The sequence below is a fragment of the Glandiceps talaboti genome, chromosome 17, assembly GCF_964340395.1.
Source record: "Glandiceps talaboti chromosome 17, keGlaTala1.1, whole genome shotgun sequence".
Taxonomy (NCBI): domain Eukaryota; kingdom Metazoa; phylum Hemichordata; class Enteropneusta; family Spengelidae; genus Glandiceps; species Glandiceps talaboti.
In genome coordinates, this window is record NC_135565.1 from 13,282,825 (window position 1) to 13,299,811 (window position 16,987).

The 16,987-nt window shown below is 36.8% G+C and overlaps 1 protein-coding gene across 1 annotated transcript; it reads right to left on the reverse strand.

Annotated features, from left to right (window-relative positions):
- Positions 1-467: 467 nt before the first annotated feature.
- On the reverse strand, positions 468-14,387 carry LOC144448389 (uncharacterized). The gene is made up of 10 exons (XM_078138614.1): positions 14,364-14,387; positions 13,318-13,511; positions 7,097-7,243; positions 6,703-6,873; positions 5,803-6,087; positions 4,241-4,567; positions 3,734-3,919; positions 2,885-2,986; positions 2,544-2,622; positions 468-1,935 (listed from the first exon to the last, which is right to left on the reverse strand). The coding sequence occupies exons 2-10, from the start codon at positions 13,382-13,384 to the stop codon at positions 1,350-1,352; spliced, it is 1,950 nt and encodes a 649-aa protein (XP_077994740.1). The 5' UTR covers positions 13,385-13,511; positions 14,364-14,387; the 3' UTR covers positions 468-1,349.
- Positions 14,388-16,987: the final 2,600 nt, after the last annotated feature.

Below are 16,987 nucleotides of genomic sequence, written 5' to 3' on the forward strand. Positions count from 1 at the left end.
TTTTATCATCACTAAGTAGTTGAAATTGAAAAAGGTCGATGATTTCCAGTATCTGTGATTAAACGTAGACAACAGCATGGAAAACCTTCTCCAAAACAACTACTATATGGAAGAAAGGTATACCCAAGACTCGATTTTAAGAAAACAAAGGTGTAAATTAACAAATAAAGATATGAATTTGAAGACTACGAATTTGATTTCATGTACGAAAATGTTTTTTACTGAATATACATTACAACCTACACATGGCCTGCCATAAAATAACGAAACAGTGGCAAAATAGAAATGTTGATTTTTAAGATGACATTACACTAATGCATTGTATCAACTTAATTAGAGTAGTGGGTTTTCAGAAATCAAATACGCATTGAGTCCATTAACATACAAAGCACTCATCCAAATCATATATTCTTAAAATAAACAAACGCAAGTAAATGTATTCAATATGCATGCATGTAGTCGCTGCTTTTAATGAGATCCAAAACGTTAATGTTAACAGGCAGTAGAAAAATGAAATTAAGCAATCTAACACTTTTATGATGTGTCTTTGATTGTGGACGTTTTCATTCATTAAGAAACTTTTTATGAACTAGATAAGTATCTCCTTGATTATTAGTAACTAAAATGTAAATAATGTTAACATACATATTCGTTCTACTATAGCCACATCCGAAGTGGATCTTTTCTACAGAGACGTAAGTGAATATATACTGTCAGTCCCTAATTACTAAGTTTATGTCAAAATCTTCTATTTCTTCGGCACATATGATTGCACAATAGTATATATTTTTATATAAGCGTGTCACTACAAAAATGTTCCCTTAAAATATGTTATAAACTTGCTGTTATACATATACAGCCTAAAGACCATAAAAATATTACATTATTAGCAGCCATTTTTAAAGCCTCGGTTATCGAAATGACATAATTGCTTCAAGATGAAATCTATATAAAGAAAATTGCTATCGTAAAAGTGGGTTCCTTTGATTAATCACGTGGGTTTTGAAAAAAAACTCCTAAGTAATAATCAATGTAATAAACATGTCACTTAGATCATTATCATTTTTATAAAATTAAATGGTCCTATTAAACACGTACACTTGTAAAATCAATACCACGTGTTTTAAGCGTATTGGCTTGCCTCCTTCCACACTCGTGTGTTCGCATCCGATCTACTGTACTTTGTCCCAAACACAAGTACATGTACATGAATGCTGTCTATCTCTCTGCAACATGAATGAGTGTTTAGTTTGTTCAGTCTTTCTTTCTATTGCTTTCCTTCTCCTCCATGTAGTGTATATGCCACAGCGCATGTCGGCCAGATTTGCGAGACCCCCTTGCAATCTATTTTACGCTACATTGTAACGGTCGTTAGCATTCCAACCATCAGCAGACTCGTAGGCAATGTTTGGAACCATCATGCCATCACCCTGCCCACGACTCCTTTCATCATTTCCCTCTCCCCTGTCACTGTTTCCGCTCGACCTGTTCTTGTTCGACTTGTTTTTCTTCTGTACTTGTGCATACACGGGGGGTACCTGTTTATCAGTTTCTGCATTCCCGCCGTAGTCAGGTATATCATTTGCATCGTCGGTTTGTGGTTTCCTGGAACTTATTATAGAAGCCCTTGGATTCGAATGTTTTACATCATCAATACTGTAATAATTATCCGAACGCTCGTCACTTTGTACCATATCAGGAATGGCCTCGTATTCACTTGACTTGTATCGGTACTGACTTGGTCTCTGTCTAGTTCCAACGTTAGTGTACATTGGGTCATCTGCAGGCAGCTCTTGTAAAGGAATACCAGAGTGCGGTATAGATTCATATGTATTGTCAACCGCAGTCTCTTTAGCCCCATGCGTAGCTGCGTACGCATACCCAGTCATGTATACCATTTCCAAACGTCGCCCTTTCTGCTCAGCTATTCTTCTTCTATAATGAAAAAGAAATAATAACAAATGTTTAGCTTATCTTCTGCGAGAGTTTACACATTAAACCTTTGTTACACTTATTCGACCTACAAGTCATCACATAGCAGTGATGCTTGTGTTCTGAGATGCATGCCGAAAGAGTTATAGTGAGCCATATTGAAATTTTTTCTTCTCCACTCAGCCTGTTAGTTCTTCATTAATACTATATACTTAGAAACAACCGTGGCAGAGAAAAGTTCATTTTTAATATAAACATACTAATATTTGTTCTCATACCAAATCAATTATATCCACATCGAAAACCTGAATCAGTTTAATATAGTACTAATACATAGATTTGTTATCCACTCTTTTCTGGACAATAAAGTTTCCCTATATGCATCTGCATTAAGCATTCTTTTCCTTGACCTATATTCCTCATTGTTTAGTAGTTAAAAGAATTGCACACTATATTTTGGACTACGACCAATGTTTGATGGAATGTGAATAATAATAATATTAAACAGTCTTGGGATAAAAACTTTACTCGGGGTTCATCCTCGTAACATTTTAATCCTTGAACTATTTCCCACACAAAGCAAATATGTAGTCATGGTTACATAAACTTACCTCTTACAGATAAAAACTGTCAAACATATGACCAAAATAATTACAAGGACTCCAGCAATGGCAATACCAGCAATGATACCTGAAAACAAAAAGTTGTATATCATTAAAATGTATTCAACATGGTGGTCTCTGTCATTTCCTTCAGTCACTCAAGTTCTGCTTTCGAATTCATTTATTGTAATGTCACCATTCAGCCACACATATAGATGTAAAGTATTTGAGGAGGATGTGTGTCTTGTACGAAGACTTGTTTACTATGCTTCAATTGAAAAATATCAACCTTAAGACAACACCAACGTATGTGAATGTTTTTGGTAGTAGGCTAAAAATTCATATCGTACCTACGCCGATGTGAAGACTGTCATCCGTATTTCCAAGTTGAGAGCTTGTTTTGGTTGGACTAGCAGCTTTTGGGTCCGTGACAACATCGTACAATCCTCTACCTGTAATTTCAACCATAGAAAAAAAAAGATAAATGTCATTTCATAGAATTATTACAAAATATTTTTATATATAAGGAATCGTTAAATATCTTGAAAATGTTCTTCTTAAATTATACTTGTCATGTCAGTCGCAGACATTTTTTTGCGATAACACGCAAATATGTGATCACACCATTTCCCATGTCGTTGTAAGATTGTTCTTGGATACAGATTATGGAATAGGCTAATTTTGACTTTCGTGGCATTTAATGGTAAATGTACATATGCATGTCTGTCTGTAAGTCCGTCTATCTTCCTGCATATGTCTGTCCGCCTGTCCATCTTGATAACTATTTGTCTGTCTGTCCTAGATATATCTAGTACATATTCATCCATCCATCCATTCATTCATTCATTCATTCATTCATTCATTCATTCATACATCCATCATACATCCATACCCTTCCATCTTTCCAGATGTCCAGCCAGCCAACCCTCTATCTATCTATCTATCTATCTATCTATATATCTATATACCTATATATCTATCTATCTATCTATCTAATAGAGTGTATCAGGCGCACTTAATAAACATGTAAACATAAACATGCGAGTTCGTTTACATTCTCTTTGAAGCGAAGAGATCTACATGTACAAAGACACATGACACAACATAGGAACACGTCTGTGTTCGTATGTAGATGTGTTCAATTGTTACATAGATAATATAATTATTGTACTATATTCTATCAGGTTAATATAACATACCTCGGCAGTTAGGTATAGTATCATTCCATCCACCCTTGTCAGTACAAACCACTACAGAATGGTCCGTTGTGATACTGTAACCACTGTCACATGATACTGATATAGCATAATCACGTGAACACTTCTTAACCACTTCAACTGTTCTATGTACTATTTTTGAAGGAAGTGAACATTGCGGAGGTACGTCTGTAAGTTAAACAAGAAAGAATTATGAGACCTACTTTGATGTCCTATATAATCCTCATGCGTGTGTGTGTTTATGTGTATGCATGTATGTTTGTTTGTGTGTGTATGTATGTATGCGTGTATGCATGTGTGTACGTATGTGTGTGTACGTATTTGTATGTATGTATGTATGTATGTATGTATGTAAACATCAGTGTGTTTGTGGCTTGTAGCCATGGTAAATATCGTGAATCTTTGATTTTATGTTTTGATGGCAGATGAAAGGCTCTGCGGCCATTGTAATACTAATGTTCGAATGCATGGTTGTGATTCGTTACTTACCTCGTATGTTTACTTCAAATATTCCATCTGATTCATCACTATGAAATATTAATTGAATAAGTCTCGAACACAAATACATTGACTCAGGTGGGTTTGATTCGCTGAAATTTCTAACAGGATGAAATTCGCCATCTTTCCATTCAGAAATGGTGACGTAATCCTTTTTGCCGAGTAGGTTGAATAAAGGGAACTCCATCCGAATCTTTGCTCCGATAGATGTAGTAATGTTCCATACACAGTCCTGGTTTTCTGTGTAATTTCCTGGGAATCCAGGGGAGTAAATTGTACCAGATCCAGTAATTAGCCCTCCACAAGCACCCATGCTAGCTGAAAGTATAAACGGTAGATAAGATAGTGATTATGACGATAAGATAGTAATAGGGAACTTGCAATCCAGACTGAGCATGCTCAGACGTAAAGGACTATGGGATTATCTGTGGTTATCGTAATACCTAATCTGGAGCTACGGATAAAATAAACCTCCCACAAAGATCAGGGTGACAATGAATTGTTCATTCGTGATTATGAACAATGTAACAATATCGTTTACAATGCCTATTGATTAGTATTTATTATCATATTTCCCATGATGCAACATTCAACATGGCGGGTTTGCAAGTTCCCTATTACGGACTTGATTTATCACATCCCAGTTTGCAGAGAGAAACAGTTGTACACATGTGAATTATCAATTAATTAAAAACAACCCGTGTGAGCTTTCAAAAACAGGTGATTGTCACCATGACTCTGTGGTCGACTACGTTTAATGTATAAATAACAAACCAAAATAAGAGGCAAGGTAGTACTCTCAACATCTGAAAACCTTGTGTATGTGAAAAATGTTCGAGCCCAATGCTGTTCCTCGGTTGAAATCGTATCAAAACGGGTACCAGACGATATTCTCTGCAGCATCAAGAATTTTGAATCTAGACCACAAAACTTGAATCTATATCGAAACGCTCTTTGTCGATGTCATCCTACAGGTCATCTGTGAGATTTTTAGAATGTGATTTTATGAATGTCGATTATCAACACAAACAGTCGCTGTATTGTAAATCTAGTGAAAATGAGTATAACATAAATATCTCCCCATTTTTCTTATCTAAACAGGTATACATTGTCATGTGCATGATATGTCATTTCAATCATTACTATTAAAATCACGAAACTGAAACAAAACGTCGTCTGGCCAGACAAAATCTTACCGACACTGCTGCATTTTATCTTTAGACTCAACAAAAATTGCTACATTTTATCGCCCGACTCAACAAAAAATCTTACTGTGTTACATTGTTACCGTCTAACTCAACATCAATCTTACCAGCATAATTATTTGTCGAGCAAGCAGGCAGGCAGGCAGGCACACACACACATACACACACATACATACATACATACATACATACATACATACATACATACATACATACATACATACACACACACACACACACACACAAACAAACAAACAAACAAACAAACAAACACACACACACACACACACACACGTAGATATTATATCGTGAATGTTTATGAAATGTGAAATATATATGGATACTTACTTGGATACACGGCAACAATGGTGCGTCCGCCCCCACAAGCTTGAAAGTTATCACCTCCACATACTGAAACTTTACCAATCAGATTATCAGGCTTGCCTAGATTCGAGTAATCGATACCTTTTCTTCCACAGACACAGTCTACTAGCCGTAGACCAGCGTACGTCATATTATTACGTAGACACTCACTGAGACATAGTTGTATAGTCATACTGTCATCAGTTTCCCTATGGTCAGGTAAAACGGGATTAAAAAAGTTGTCGTTGTAAAACCCTAAGAAGTCTTTGTCTGCAAAATAAGACAGCACTGAGTTAATAAATGTCTTTACTGTGTGTGAAATTTTAGGCACAGAAAAAAATCATGATCTCGGAGTCTCGGACACACAAATCGTAAACGAAACAGCAGTGCTTAGGGGGAAGTGGAGGGGGGTTAGGTTCGTGTTTACGACGAGAAGTTTGTGTGTTTCTTTTGTCATCGCTTTTTTATGTTGTATGTAGCAACATTCATTGTAATTGGATATTACCAGACATTCTTCAACATCAAAATTAAACACACATACTCGCACCTTTAAATATCAAAGTTAACGTCCTAGAAAGGATAAGAGATTTGTTATTAATAGTTCATCATTATCTTGGATAGCTTAACCCTTCAAACAATCTTCAACTCGAGGAAAAATCTATGAAAATGCGTTGTTTTGATATTGTATGCGCGTGTTTATTTGTTGTCTGTCTGTCTGTCTGTCTGTCTATCTGTCTGTCTGTCTGTCTGCCTGTTTATTGTGTGGATGTTTGTTTGTTTGTTTGTTTGTTTGTTTGTTTGTTTGCTTGCTTGCTTGTTTGTTCGCTTGCTTGCTTGCTTGTTTGTATTGTGAAAGCGACAAATGACATGTTTTGTTTTACTCACAGTTGCATCTGGGTCTAGCCACTAGATTCTTGTCACATGACTTCGTAATATTAAAGACACAGTCAAGTATTGATAATTCGTTTCCAGTACAAGCTACGTTAGTCAACCATTGCTGTCCTGTCGCGTTACTTTCTACTGCGTTGACGCTCGGAAACATAGCATCCGGGTAACCTAGATAGCAAATTAGGTTCAAAAATAGAATATATGAATTAGCATAACATCATAATATGAAATACATATTGATGCAAGTCTGTAAATCTAATTTCTCAGCGACACAGTCCTGTTTTAGACTTTATTGGGAATTGGTGTCATTTTCCAATTCCATTACTCATGAATTAATTTTGCAATTAACGTACGTATTTGTCAACGTTCTACATTAACCAATGCTACCTACCCAACTCTCGGCAGAATACATCAGCATCGGACCGTTCCCAGGTATCATCGCCACAGACCGATAACCAACCGATGTCGGGTACGTTGACTTCGGCTTTCCCATGCTGTGGTATAGCGCCACCTACGAGCCGTACAGTCCCTTCGTCTTCTGTAAAATCGAGCACACACAAACATACGTCATAAGATTAATGGAGTGCAAGTAATGCAATAAATCATACATAGTAATCAAGTATATAAATATGCAATATTTTATCATTGTTATATGAAATTGGTGACAAAGTCTTTTATCAATTTATAATTTCTTGCAGAAACTTGGATCTGCAGGATCACGAAACTTTACTACAGTGTGATAATACTACTGTTGTTGTTGTTGTTGTTGGTGGTGGTGGTGGTGGTGGTGGTGGTGGTGGTGTGCTGCTATTATTCTTGTTATCATCTATAGACTGTATCAGGACATAAAAAGTCTTATTGATTTGTAATTGCTTACAGGAACTCTGGTTCGCAGGATCTACACAAACCTAGCGTGATAATGTTGTCCTTGTTGTTTTCAGCTAACTTGTCTCACTACAAACAAACGTAAGCTTACTAGTAATTATGCAAATGAATGTATAGATATTAACAACTTCTCTAAGCTTAGGGCCTTCACCATCAGTGGCCACATCACCACAGCGAAACTTAAAGCTAGCAATTATTGAAAGCGGATCTGAGATTCGCTACACAAAGAGAATAATCATGGAAATCGAACAAACGGAGAGATGATGAATGGAATACTTGAACTTCCCTGCCTTAATACTGCTTATTTATAGTAACCTCATATTTGATATTTAGTGTCGTGGAATTCAAGCCTTAACACAGCTATGAGGAAATTGTTTGCTTGGAAATTCCAAGTTGTTCGCAGACTGACACAAATCCCCATGGGAGATTTTTTTTGTCTTTCTTTTTTTTAGTCTCATAAGGCTAACCAATCTGATTAAAATCTGATGTAGTGAAAGCACCTAGATGTCTTTATTTACTTCCATTTCCATTGTTTTGTGTCATTTGTTTTGTTCCGGATGATCGCCTCCTTCCCACAAGCGATGGAAATAGAGGTAAATAAAAGACATTTAGCCGCTTTCACCGCATAAAATTTTAATCAGATTAAATCCAGAAAACAGGACTTCAGAAAATAGGGTAGGTAGGTGGGATTTTATTTTATTTTATTTTACATTTTATTTCGTCAAATGTTTTCTGATTTTTTATATTAATTTTACGTTATGTAAAAGATATTATTCTCACCATATATATTTCCCAGGTACTCAAAATGCAACGCGTTCACCAGATTCTTTCGTAATCACTCACCCAGGTAGTCATGATTTCATACAAAATAACGCAGTTGTGTATTTTTTATAACAAAATTATTGAATTTAAATAAAGAATGAAATAATCTCAGAGACTTAAGCAAGTCTAAGTTATTTGTAATGAATATCGTAACCATGGTTTCCACAACAGAAAGACCAAAAAGCTGAGCTTTTAGTATTAATCAAAGAGGCAAGTTAGGCATTGGAACTCCACTCAATACCTCACCAAAAGAAAATAATTAAAACTATAAGAGGAAAGAAATCGTCGGATTTGATAATAAGAAATTATTATATTCTTAGTTTACACGTGTCAAAAGTTACAGTTTATTGTGAAATTAGGAGAAACCAATATAGGCAATTAATTTGTCAAATTTACATATTAATTTACCGCATTACAATTCTCTCCGATGCTAAAGTGTGACCAATTGAGAACTTCCCAACCTCGAATTTCCGAGGTTAGTTAATATGCTAAGCTGGTAGAAATGTGTTAATTGGCCTCATCATCTATATCAACAGAAATAAAGAAGTGTCGGGTATTTGCATAATCTTCTTTTTCATCTTTTCATTGTATGCATGGACACTCATCAGACCCCTATTGAAAGTTGTCTTGCTGCTAGACGTTCGGGCTTTCTCCCGACGAAGTTCGCTGTGATGGCGAACGCCCATCCTTGTCGTATTGTAAATTCGGAATAACACCTGAGGTCTAGCAGCTAGACTAGGACATGAGTAGCTGTGGCCAGATTCATAGGAAGTATTTATAGAAGGAGCACAGAAACTTCAAAGGCTTATTTATTCTTTATTGTTTAGTATAATGTCGTAGTTGTGACGCGAACTTGGCCGCTTTATAATGAACACGCAGGACAATAGCCACCTTAGCTCTGAAATATGCTTTGAGAACTTTCTGTCAGCAGTTGTGTCGCAGTTCTCTGAGTGCACATTTCCAAACTTTGACCCGTCTTTTTTACACCTGACCCCATGAAGACGCGACATTACACAAATATCCATTATCGGATAAAATCTAATTTTAAAGTCTAGGTTAGATGCTTGCTCTGATTCACTTTTTTATGATATTATCCTATAAAAAGTACTCTGTACGTGCGAAGAGTAATATTAGAGTCTAAAATTCGATTTTGTTGGCGTCTGTCAAATCGCTACCTAGTCTTGCTGCTAGATGTTCGTGCTTTCTTTCGATACTATAAGCGAACGAAGTTCGCAGTGAGGGCTTGCCTTGGATGTTCCATCCTCGATAGCGATGTTCGGTCGTGTGTCGTATTGTATCGGAAGAACATCCGAGGTCTTGCAGATAGACTAATCGCTACCATGAAAAGAGGCCAATGGTTTGCGTGATGTTGAAAATAAAACGTCCATACGATTATTATATTGAAACGGCTTAGTGAATACACACAACTAGCACTTGTATAAACGGAGATGTGTTCCAACTCAGACTCAGACCACTAATGAATATTTTCAGTGGTCTGAGGTTACACAGACAAGGAACACAAAATTGCAGTCCCGCGCTTTTATAATGTTTTGCACTCGCAAATCCGTGATCAAAGAATGTACACTTGCTATTGAATCCAGGATGAATAAAGTTTAACGTTGTAAACCTTTCTCGAATATATTCTGACAGTGATGTTGAATTTGAGGGAAAATTCTGTTTGATAATAAAATAGACTAGCCAAGATTACTGACTACATAGCTCTTGTGTGAGCAGTGAAGTGAAAACAGCTAGTGTACTTCCCGTTTCTCGGAAAAGGCAACATTATATCGCCCTTCACATGCTATTGTTTGTCATATCCCTTCGTCGCTAAAATTAACAGAGACGAGAAAATGACGGAAATGCAAGTTATCGAACATTCAGGACAAACACCCTTTTCAGTTAGAAAAACTTCCCTTTTTGAAATGGAGATTAGTCCCCAGCATCATGTTCACAAACCTGCGAAGAGGCCTTGATTGACACAACAGTGTACAGTCATGGACACAGTCTATCTGAGAGACATTCCTTACTGTTCACAAATATAGACATTTCTACTAGGCTACATCCATTTCGTAGGGTCTATGATCCATCTCAGACCGGTTGACCACTAGTGGTCTGAGGGTCCATGTCGCCCTGCTTGCATACGGAGTAAGTCGCCTACAAAGAGACAGTTGCTTACCTGAAATGCTAGTAACTAAAGATTTAACGCATCTGTGTTCAAATATCAGCAATAAATTAAATCGACTATTTAGTAATTTTACCTCGCCTTGGCTACAAAAGTACTAGTCCCAGTCCGGAGGACCAGAAATCCCGAAATCACAAGTTCAATCGTAATTTATGCCCAAGTGGACGCCTGATCAAATGTGGCGGAGTTTGTAAGGCGGGATTTTGAAATCAGTCGGAACTGGAAAAGTTCCGATTTCGACACTTTTTGTGATCGTACCAGCGACTACTATCGTCAAAAAGATGTAAAATGAGTACATATTCGACCGATTGCTAATATTTGATAGCTTTATAAAAAAAATTATATGTAATTATTTTGTTATTGGTGCGAAAGTATTTTGTTTTCGCACTCGCTATAGGACGGTTACTTTTCGTAGGACGGTGTTGAGCGAAACGCGTGCACCGTCTGCAAGCAGCACTGTGAGCCATGGTACAACATCTGAGCACAGACAAGGAACACAGTTTCTTGTCTGTGATCTGAGGTACAACTACTGACCATTATCGGATTGAGAGGTGTCAACGAGTTCCAGCAAGATGCTTAGTTTAGACAAACAAGTTTTATTTACACATAGCCCCAAAACGTAGGCTGGTGGCGTTATTCACCATATGGGTAGAGGTGTAAGAAGGTGCTAAAAGGTGTTACTTTTAGCATCAGCAGAATTGTAATGGCTACGTCATACATCATTCTTAGAATAATTATCACAAAGGTCGATGGTTTGTATGTAACTAAAACCCACCAGGAGCCTCTCAGTAGTTTAACATCCCGTATGTTGTTAGCCAAGTTATTGTCTTTGAACATAAAATATGGATTACCCTGGTCGCTCTACATCACGGCAACCCGTGTCTACGTCACTACGGTGTTTGAAATATACAGTATTAAAATGTTCCAAATCGCCGATATTTTTCCGATTTTTTATATTATTCCAAAATATTTTTTCTTTATTCAGTAGGAAAATAATCGTGACCTGGAGGGGGGTGTTTCACACTCGTATTGAAACTCCTCGTAGTGACAAGGCCCCTTAGATCACTAATATATTCCCGGGCTGGATGAAGAAAAATATCGGCCGGGGGAGTAAATATTAAATTGCTTAGCTTCTCGGTGATAGCATATATTCACGTCTGTTGTTTATATTGGACTTGCCTCGCGAGATTTAATATATGGACTACTATAATTTTAATACTAATTATCTAAACGTTGTATCGTTTCATCCGCAAGAATTCAATTCCAGTAGTTCCAATTAATCAAACGCTTCACGGTTATCAGGAAATATATAGTAATCACGTTTATAATTGAATTTATGTATTTTTGACCTTATGCATCAATCGATACATCAAACGAATCCAGTGTGACGGGGTGGTGCCTCACAATAAATAATGTAAGAATTTAAATTACACTGCTTGTTGCCGACCTTGACTTGAGATATTGTCTAATGAATAAATTATTTGAGCATATATATATGAACAGATTATGGAAATTCTGTATGAACAAAACGTGATATTAACCAGGTCCATGAAATTTATCTAATAGGACTTATATCATATGCCAGTAAACAAACAAAGCTACTGTGCATGAACACAATTTACTTGTTAGCAGCTTCGAAATCGTAGTCGACAGACTAGCCATACTGCGGCCATCGCTGGGAGGCCACCATTGGGCCACCATTGCTGTATTTATAGTCTATTAATAATGGAACATAGTCTAGATATAGGCAGGACAAGTACATGTGTTGTATTGACATGTAAACAAGATGGGGGTCACACGTTGTATGCATCTACACACGCCAGTAATAGTTAGTACAAATAGTAATGACAAACCGATTTCAGACTTAAACAAACTGCAGACGACATTTGGCTTCAGGGTCAAGGACACACATTCTCCAAACAGGCAGAAAATACTACACGTGACAACCAAACCATTCCAGGTGTGTGTGCTGTTTTTTATAGTATGTGGGCTAGGTCAAAGTTCATATTAATCGTCCGCAACAGTGGCACGGTTGTAGGTGTTATTGTAATGACCCTCCTTCAGATATCAGTTATTACACGGGTCGATATGGCCAATAACAATTTATTTGCAGATAAATGGTGTGATTTCAAAGAAACCGTGTACAGATTGAGGCATTGTGAATGTAATTAACATACGCTTCTTAATCGTCAAAGAATTGGTGTTACAGGAGACCTAATCTATTGACAATAGTTGACTGTGTTGCTGTTGTCGCCGTTAGTAGTGCTGCCAGGGAGAGGGGTGGCAGTGGTGCAGGTGGCATTTACTGCACACACGAGGTGTTTTGCTGTATAGAGGCCATTTCTCAGTTCCGAGTGCAAGTTAGTACAATAGCCTGGTGTGAACAAAGAAAGACTGAAAAAGAAAGCGATTTTGACTGTAGACAAAAGACACATTTAGATTGGAGTAATTCAATTTGTACCAATTGTAGTCGGTTAATTATGGCCCCGTTATATTATACTGTCCCAAGGACAGTGGACGACCATGCTTCTACGTAGTTATATAGTCTCTCTGTATTTTAACTAATTTTCAGTCGACTGACATTTCGTGTGCTTGCCTCTAATCTTTGTAACAACTGGTGAAAACAAACTGACCCCGTTTAGGTATGGTCTGAATAGTATTAAAATCAGACCGGAAAATGACCCTCCATTGCAAACTTAAATAACAGGCCAGATCAAACTTACCTTCGCCATATGCAGTACTGTGGCCTGACCCCAGTAAAACACACACCAGCGTCAACACCTGTAACATCTCATAAGTGATACGGTACTCCAGACGGCTTGAGTAGCTGTTACTACGTCAGGTTCACGCGTAAAATGTGACAACGTTAACGTCAGTGTCACTTCCCGGTTCAATGGTCACAGACACAGTAGGGTTGCTACAGTGAATACAACACAGGTGACAATTTACACATGAATACAGACCATCCTTGAACCGTATGCAGTGCGGGCAATTGTACCGATAGCGATTGTAAACAGGCTTTCAAATCAAAGGATGGGTCACGTGATATATATCAATTCCCGCCTCCATACCATAAGTAGTTAAATCCAAAGATATGTTGGAGTGACACTTCACAAGTCAACGACTGATATAAGTGCTATAGATACGTCGGAGGAAGATTTATTCACCAATAGATTTACCCTGCTGCTGCTGGGTGACCACGTAGTTTAAGTACACTGTCTGCACTAGATGTTCGCAGTACCTCAGACCACTTGAAAGTGGTTGTTTTAGGTAGAATTCAGAAATTTCGATAACAATGTAGTTGCAAGCGGGTTTTCATGGCCATGTGTATCCTGCCTGAAATGGCGAGATTGTTGTTGACTATGGCAATTTTTATACTAAAAGTCGTTAGAGCACGAAGAGGTTTCACTGTCGTACCTATTGAAACGTGGCACCCTTGCCCAGCGGCAAAATACAACAGACATAAAAAACAACAATGCAATCCGTGACTTGAATATTTGTTTAAGTCAATACTCGGACTAGTGACACTATTCCTAAATCAAGCCACGCTAATCAAATAAAACAACAGAAATCAGATTTGTCTAGAAAATTCCAAAATTTACGTATCTCAATCTTTTCTCAATAGTATGCGAAACAACCACCCATGGTTTTGTCTTCACCGTGTCTTATTTCGTTTCCCTTTTCAACCGTTTTCATAGTTGAGTGGTCTCTGGTTAATACAAAGGTGTTAGTTAGGGTCATACTATTCAAGCCGTTGTGTCTAAAATACCTTCCTGTTATTCAGTTTCTTGTCGTGACTGCAAAGAAATGATTTCTCCATGGACCAGTGCAGTGAAAACACTTGCCAAATAACAATCATGTGACTGCATGACGTCATGTATTAGGTTTCGAACCATGAAAGCCGTGTATATTCAGCTAGCTTGTGTGTTAGAAGTGGAAACAGTGACGTCATATGGTGTTTGTAGAGTGAAAGGCTGCCATTGTGCTATAGAGGAGCTTTCATATGCAGAATAGAAATCTTGAATTATAATTGTATTACCTAATTCACATTACTGACATTGTATCTGTGTTGGGACTTGACTAAACACATTAATAACATATTTGGCCACACACAAAAAGAATTGTTTCTGGTCAGGAGAGTTTGTCTAAAATGGTGCGACGACGCGATTTTTTTTTTGATTCTCAACAACCCTGTCACACAGTTACTGTTCTTTTTATTTGGTACTCTAGAGCAGGTGTGTATGTGGGGCAGATGTTATTTGCTTGTTCATGGCTGGCTCTGTAGTTGTCTTCACTGAAGTACAGAGGGTGATTTTTGTGTTTGCTATAGATCTAGAAGAAAAAAGACTGACGCGGGGGAATTTTAAGTTATGCGCACTGACCAGAAACGATGCTCTCCTTTTTTGGCCTTTGTTACTGTTTTATTCAGGACAGCGTCCAACCATCGTAATTTCAGATCGTTTTTCTCCATTATAAGCTTATTCATGTTAAGCTTACGCCAATTAATTAATTTGCTAACTTTTGAAAAAATATTGGTTGTATGTCATTGAAAATAACAACCAATCATCAACAATTGGAGTAGGCAGAGGACGGGCTCAAATTTCAGGGAAAATAAGTAAGTAGTTCTATGAGCAATAAAACCGAAAATGGGCAATACAAGTTTTATTTGGAACTTTTTTGTTAACAATGAAAATACAGCTGCATTTGTATATGTACTTAATATTTAAAAAGCTGCTGGAACACTTAACTGTTTTTGTTAGGTATAATGGCTTACACATCATATACACTGAACAGTACGAAATCACCTGTGGGCAAATGTATTTGTGCACCTATACACATGATATGGTACAACAAGTCGATTCACTGACGCATTGGTTTTGGGGTCGGCTCCATAAAATCAGCGCCCCCAACGCGATCATGATTTCAACCTGTTAATGTAAATACTTATAGATAAAACTACTTGTAATTAACATATACAATGTCTAATAAGTTATTGTTAGAATTTCAATGGTTTTCTGACCAAAAATTATATACTTCAGTTACAGCTATTGTCGCTTTTAAGTGGCCATATGGATGAGGAGTGGGTATTTATTTTGGATTTTCAATTTATATAACAATTTTACCATGGATTCCTACTTGAAAAATCAATGTAAAACGATGTACGCCAAGTCCTTGTTTGTAACTCCATGCATTGCAAAAGATTAATAAATGTGTAAACCCTTTGTTGTTTTACAAACTTTTTACACCTTTTTTGCAATGAATTGTGTTACAAACAAGGACTTGAGATACGTTGATTCATATTGATTTTTTCAAGTAGGAAGCCATGATAAAATTGTTTTATAATTTACAATACAAATCCAAAATAAATACCCATTCCTCATCCACATGGCCATTATAATAATGAAATAAATCTCATTTTACATTATCCCTCAACGTGGTTGAATTGTGTTGAATATTCAACTTTGTCATTTTATACATTAAGTTAATTTCATTCACTGAGACGAACTCAAGGAAACGTCTACGTCAAGTTTTATATCGTTACGTAACAATAAAATTTGTGGTCAAAACAACCTTTCGTCAACTATATTTTTTGAAAGGTTATATGTCAAATTATATAATAAAATTCAGAAGACACGTCATAAATACAACAGAATTTGTCATTTCCATAACTTAATTAATTAATCATTTAAACATATATGTTTTCTTTGGACAAGGTTAGCATATATTAATTCCAGTATCAGCTTATACCTTATGTAGTAATATCTATGAGTATATATCGTACAAGATATGTAATTTACGGGTAGGGATACAAAACTATTACGTCAGCAACTTTTCATTGTTTATTTGTCACTCGTCAAGGTATCATTGTTTTAGTACTTCTGTTTTAGCACGTATATGTAAATATGTTTAGTGAAGCGAGATTAATATTTCTGGGTATATATATATCGAGTCTTGGAATGCTATAATTTGAGAGTGATGTCATATTCTCAATTGATGTTTTTGTACTCATCAGTTGTTAGATTTGATAGATACTTTCATCGTCATTGTCACGAGGCACATCCAACTCCGCGTATTCCACATCGGGTTCGTCATCGTTTTTGTCTGCAGATTCATACAGGACATTGTCCGTCATGACGTCACTCTCACCACCATATTTGGTAGTGTTATTTAAATTGTCACCTATGTCTGAATACTCAACATCGTTGATGACGTCATCGGTAGATTCGTACAAGACATTGTCTACCATGGCGTCATTTTCATGTTCATTTTTGGCAGTATCTTTTTTCGGTTCATCTAGGTCTGAATATTCAACCGTGGACATGACGTCATCCGTTGACTCATAAAGTATGTTGTCGGTCATTTTGTCAGTATTTTTGGCATTTTCCTCTTTAG

What these genes read in the sequence shown, in the direction of transcription:
- LOC144448389 (XM_078138614.1), bottom strand. Translation starts at nt 13,384, where the DNA reads ATGTTACAGGTGTTGACGCTGGTGTGTGTTTTACTGGGGTCAGGCCAC. An exon ending in TACTATACCTAACTGCCGAG is followed by an intron (nt 2,987 to 3,733) that starts GTATGTTATATT and finishes TTGAAATTACAG; the next exon opens with GTAGAGGATTGTACGATGTT. An exon ending in CAGTCTTCACATCGGCGTAG is followed by an intron (nt 2,623 to 2,884) that starts GTACGATATGAA and finishes TTTTGTTTTCAG; the next exon opens with GTATCATTGCTGGTATTGCC.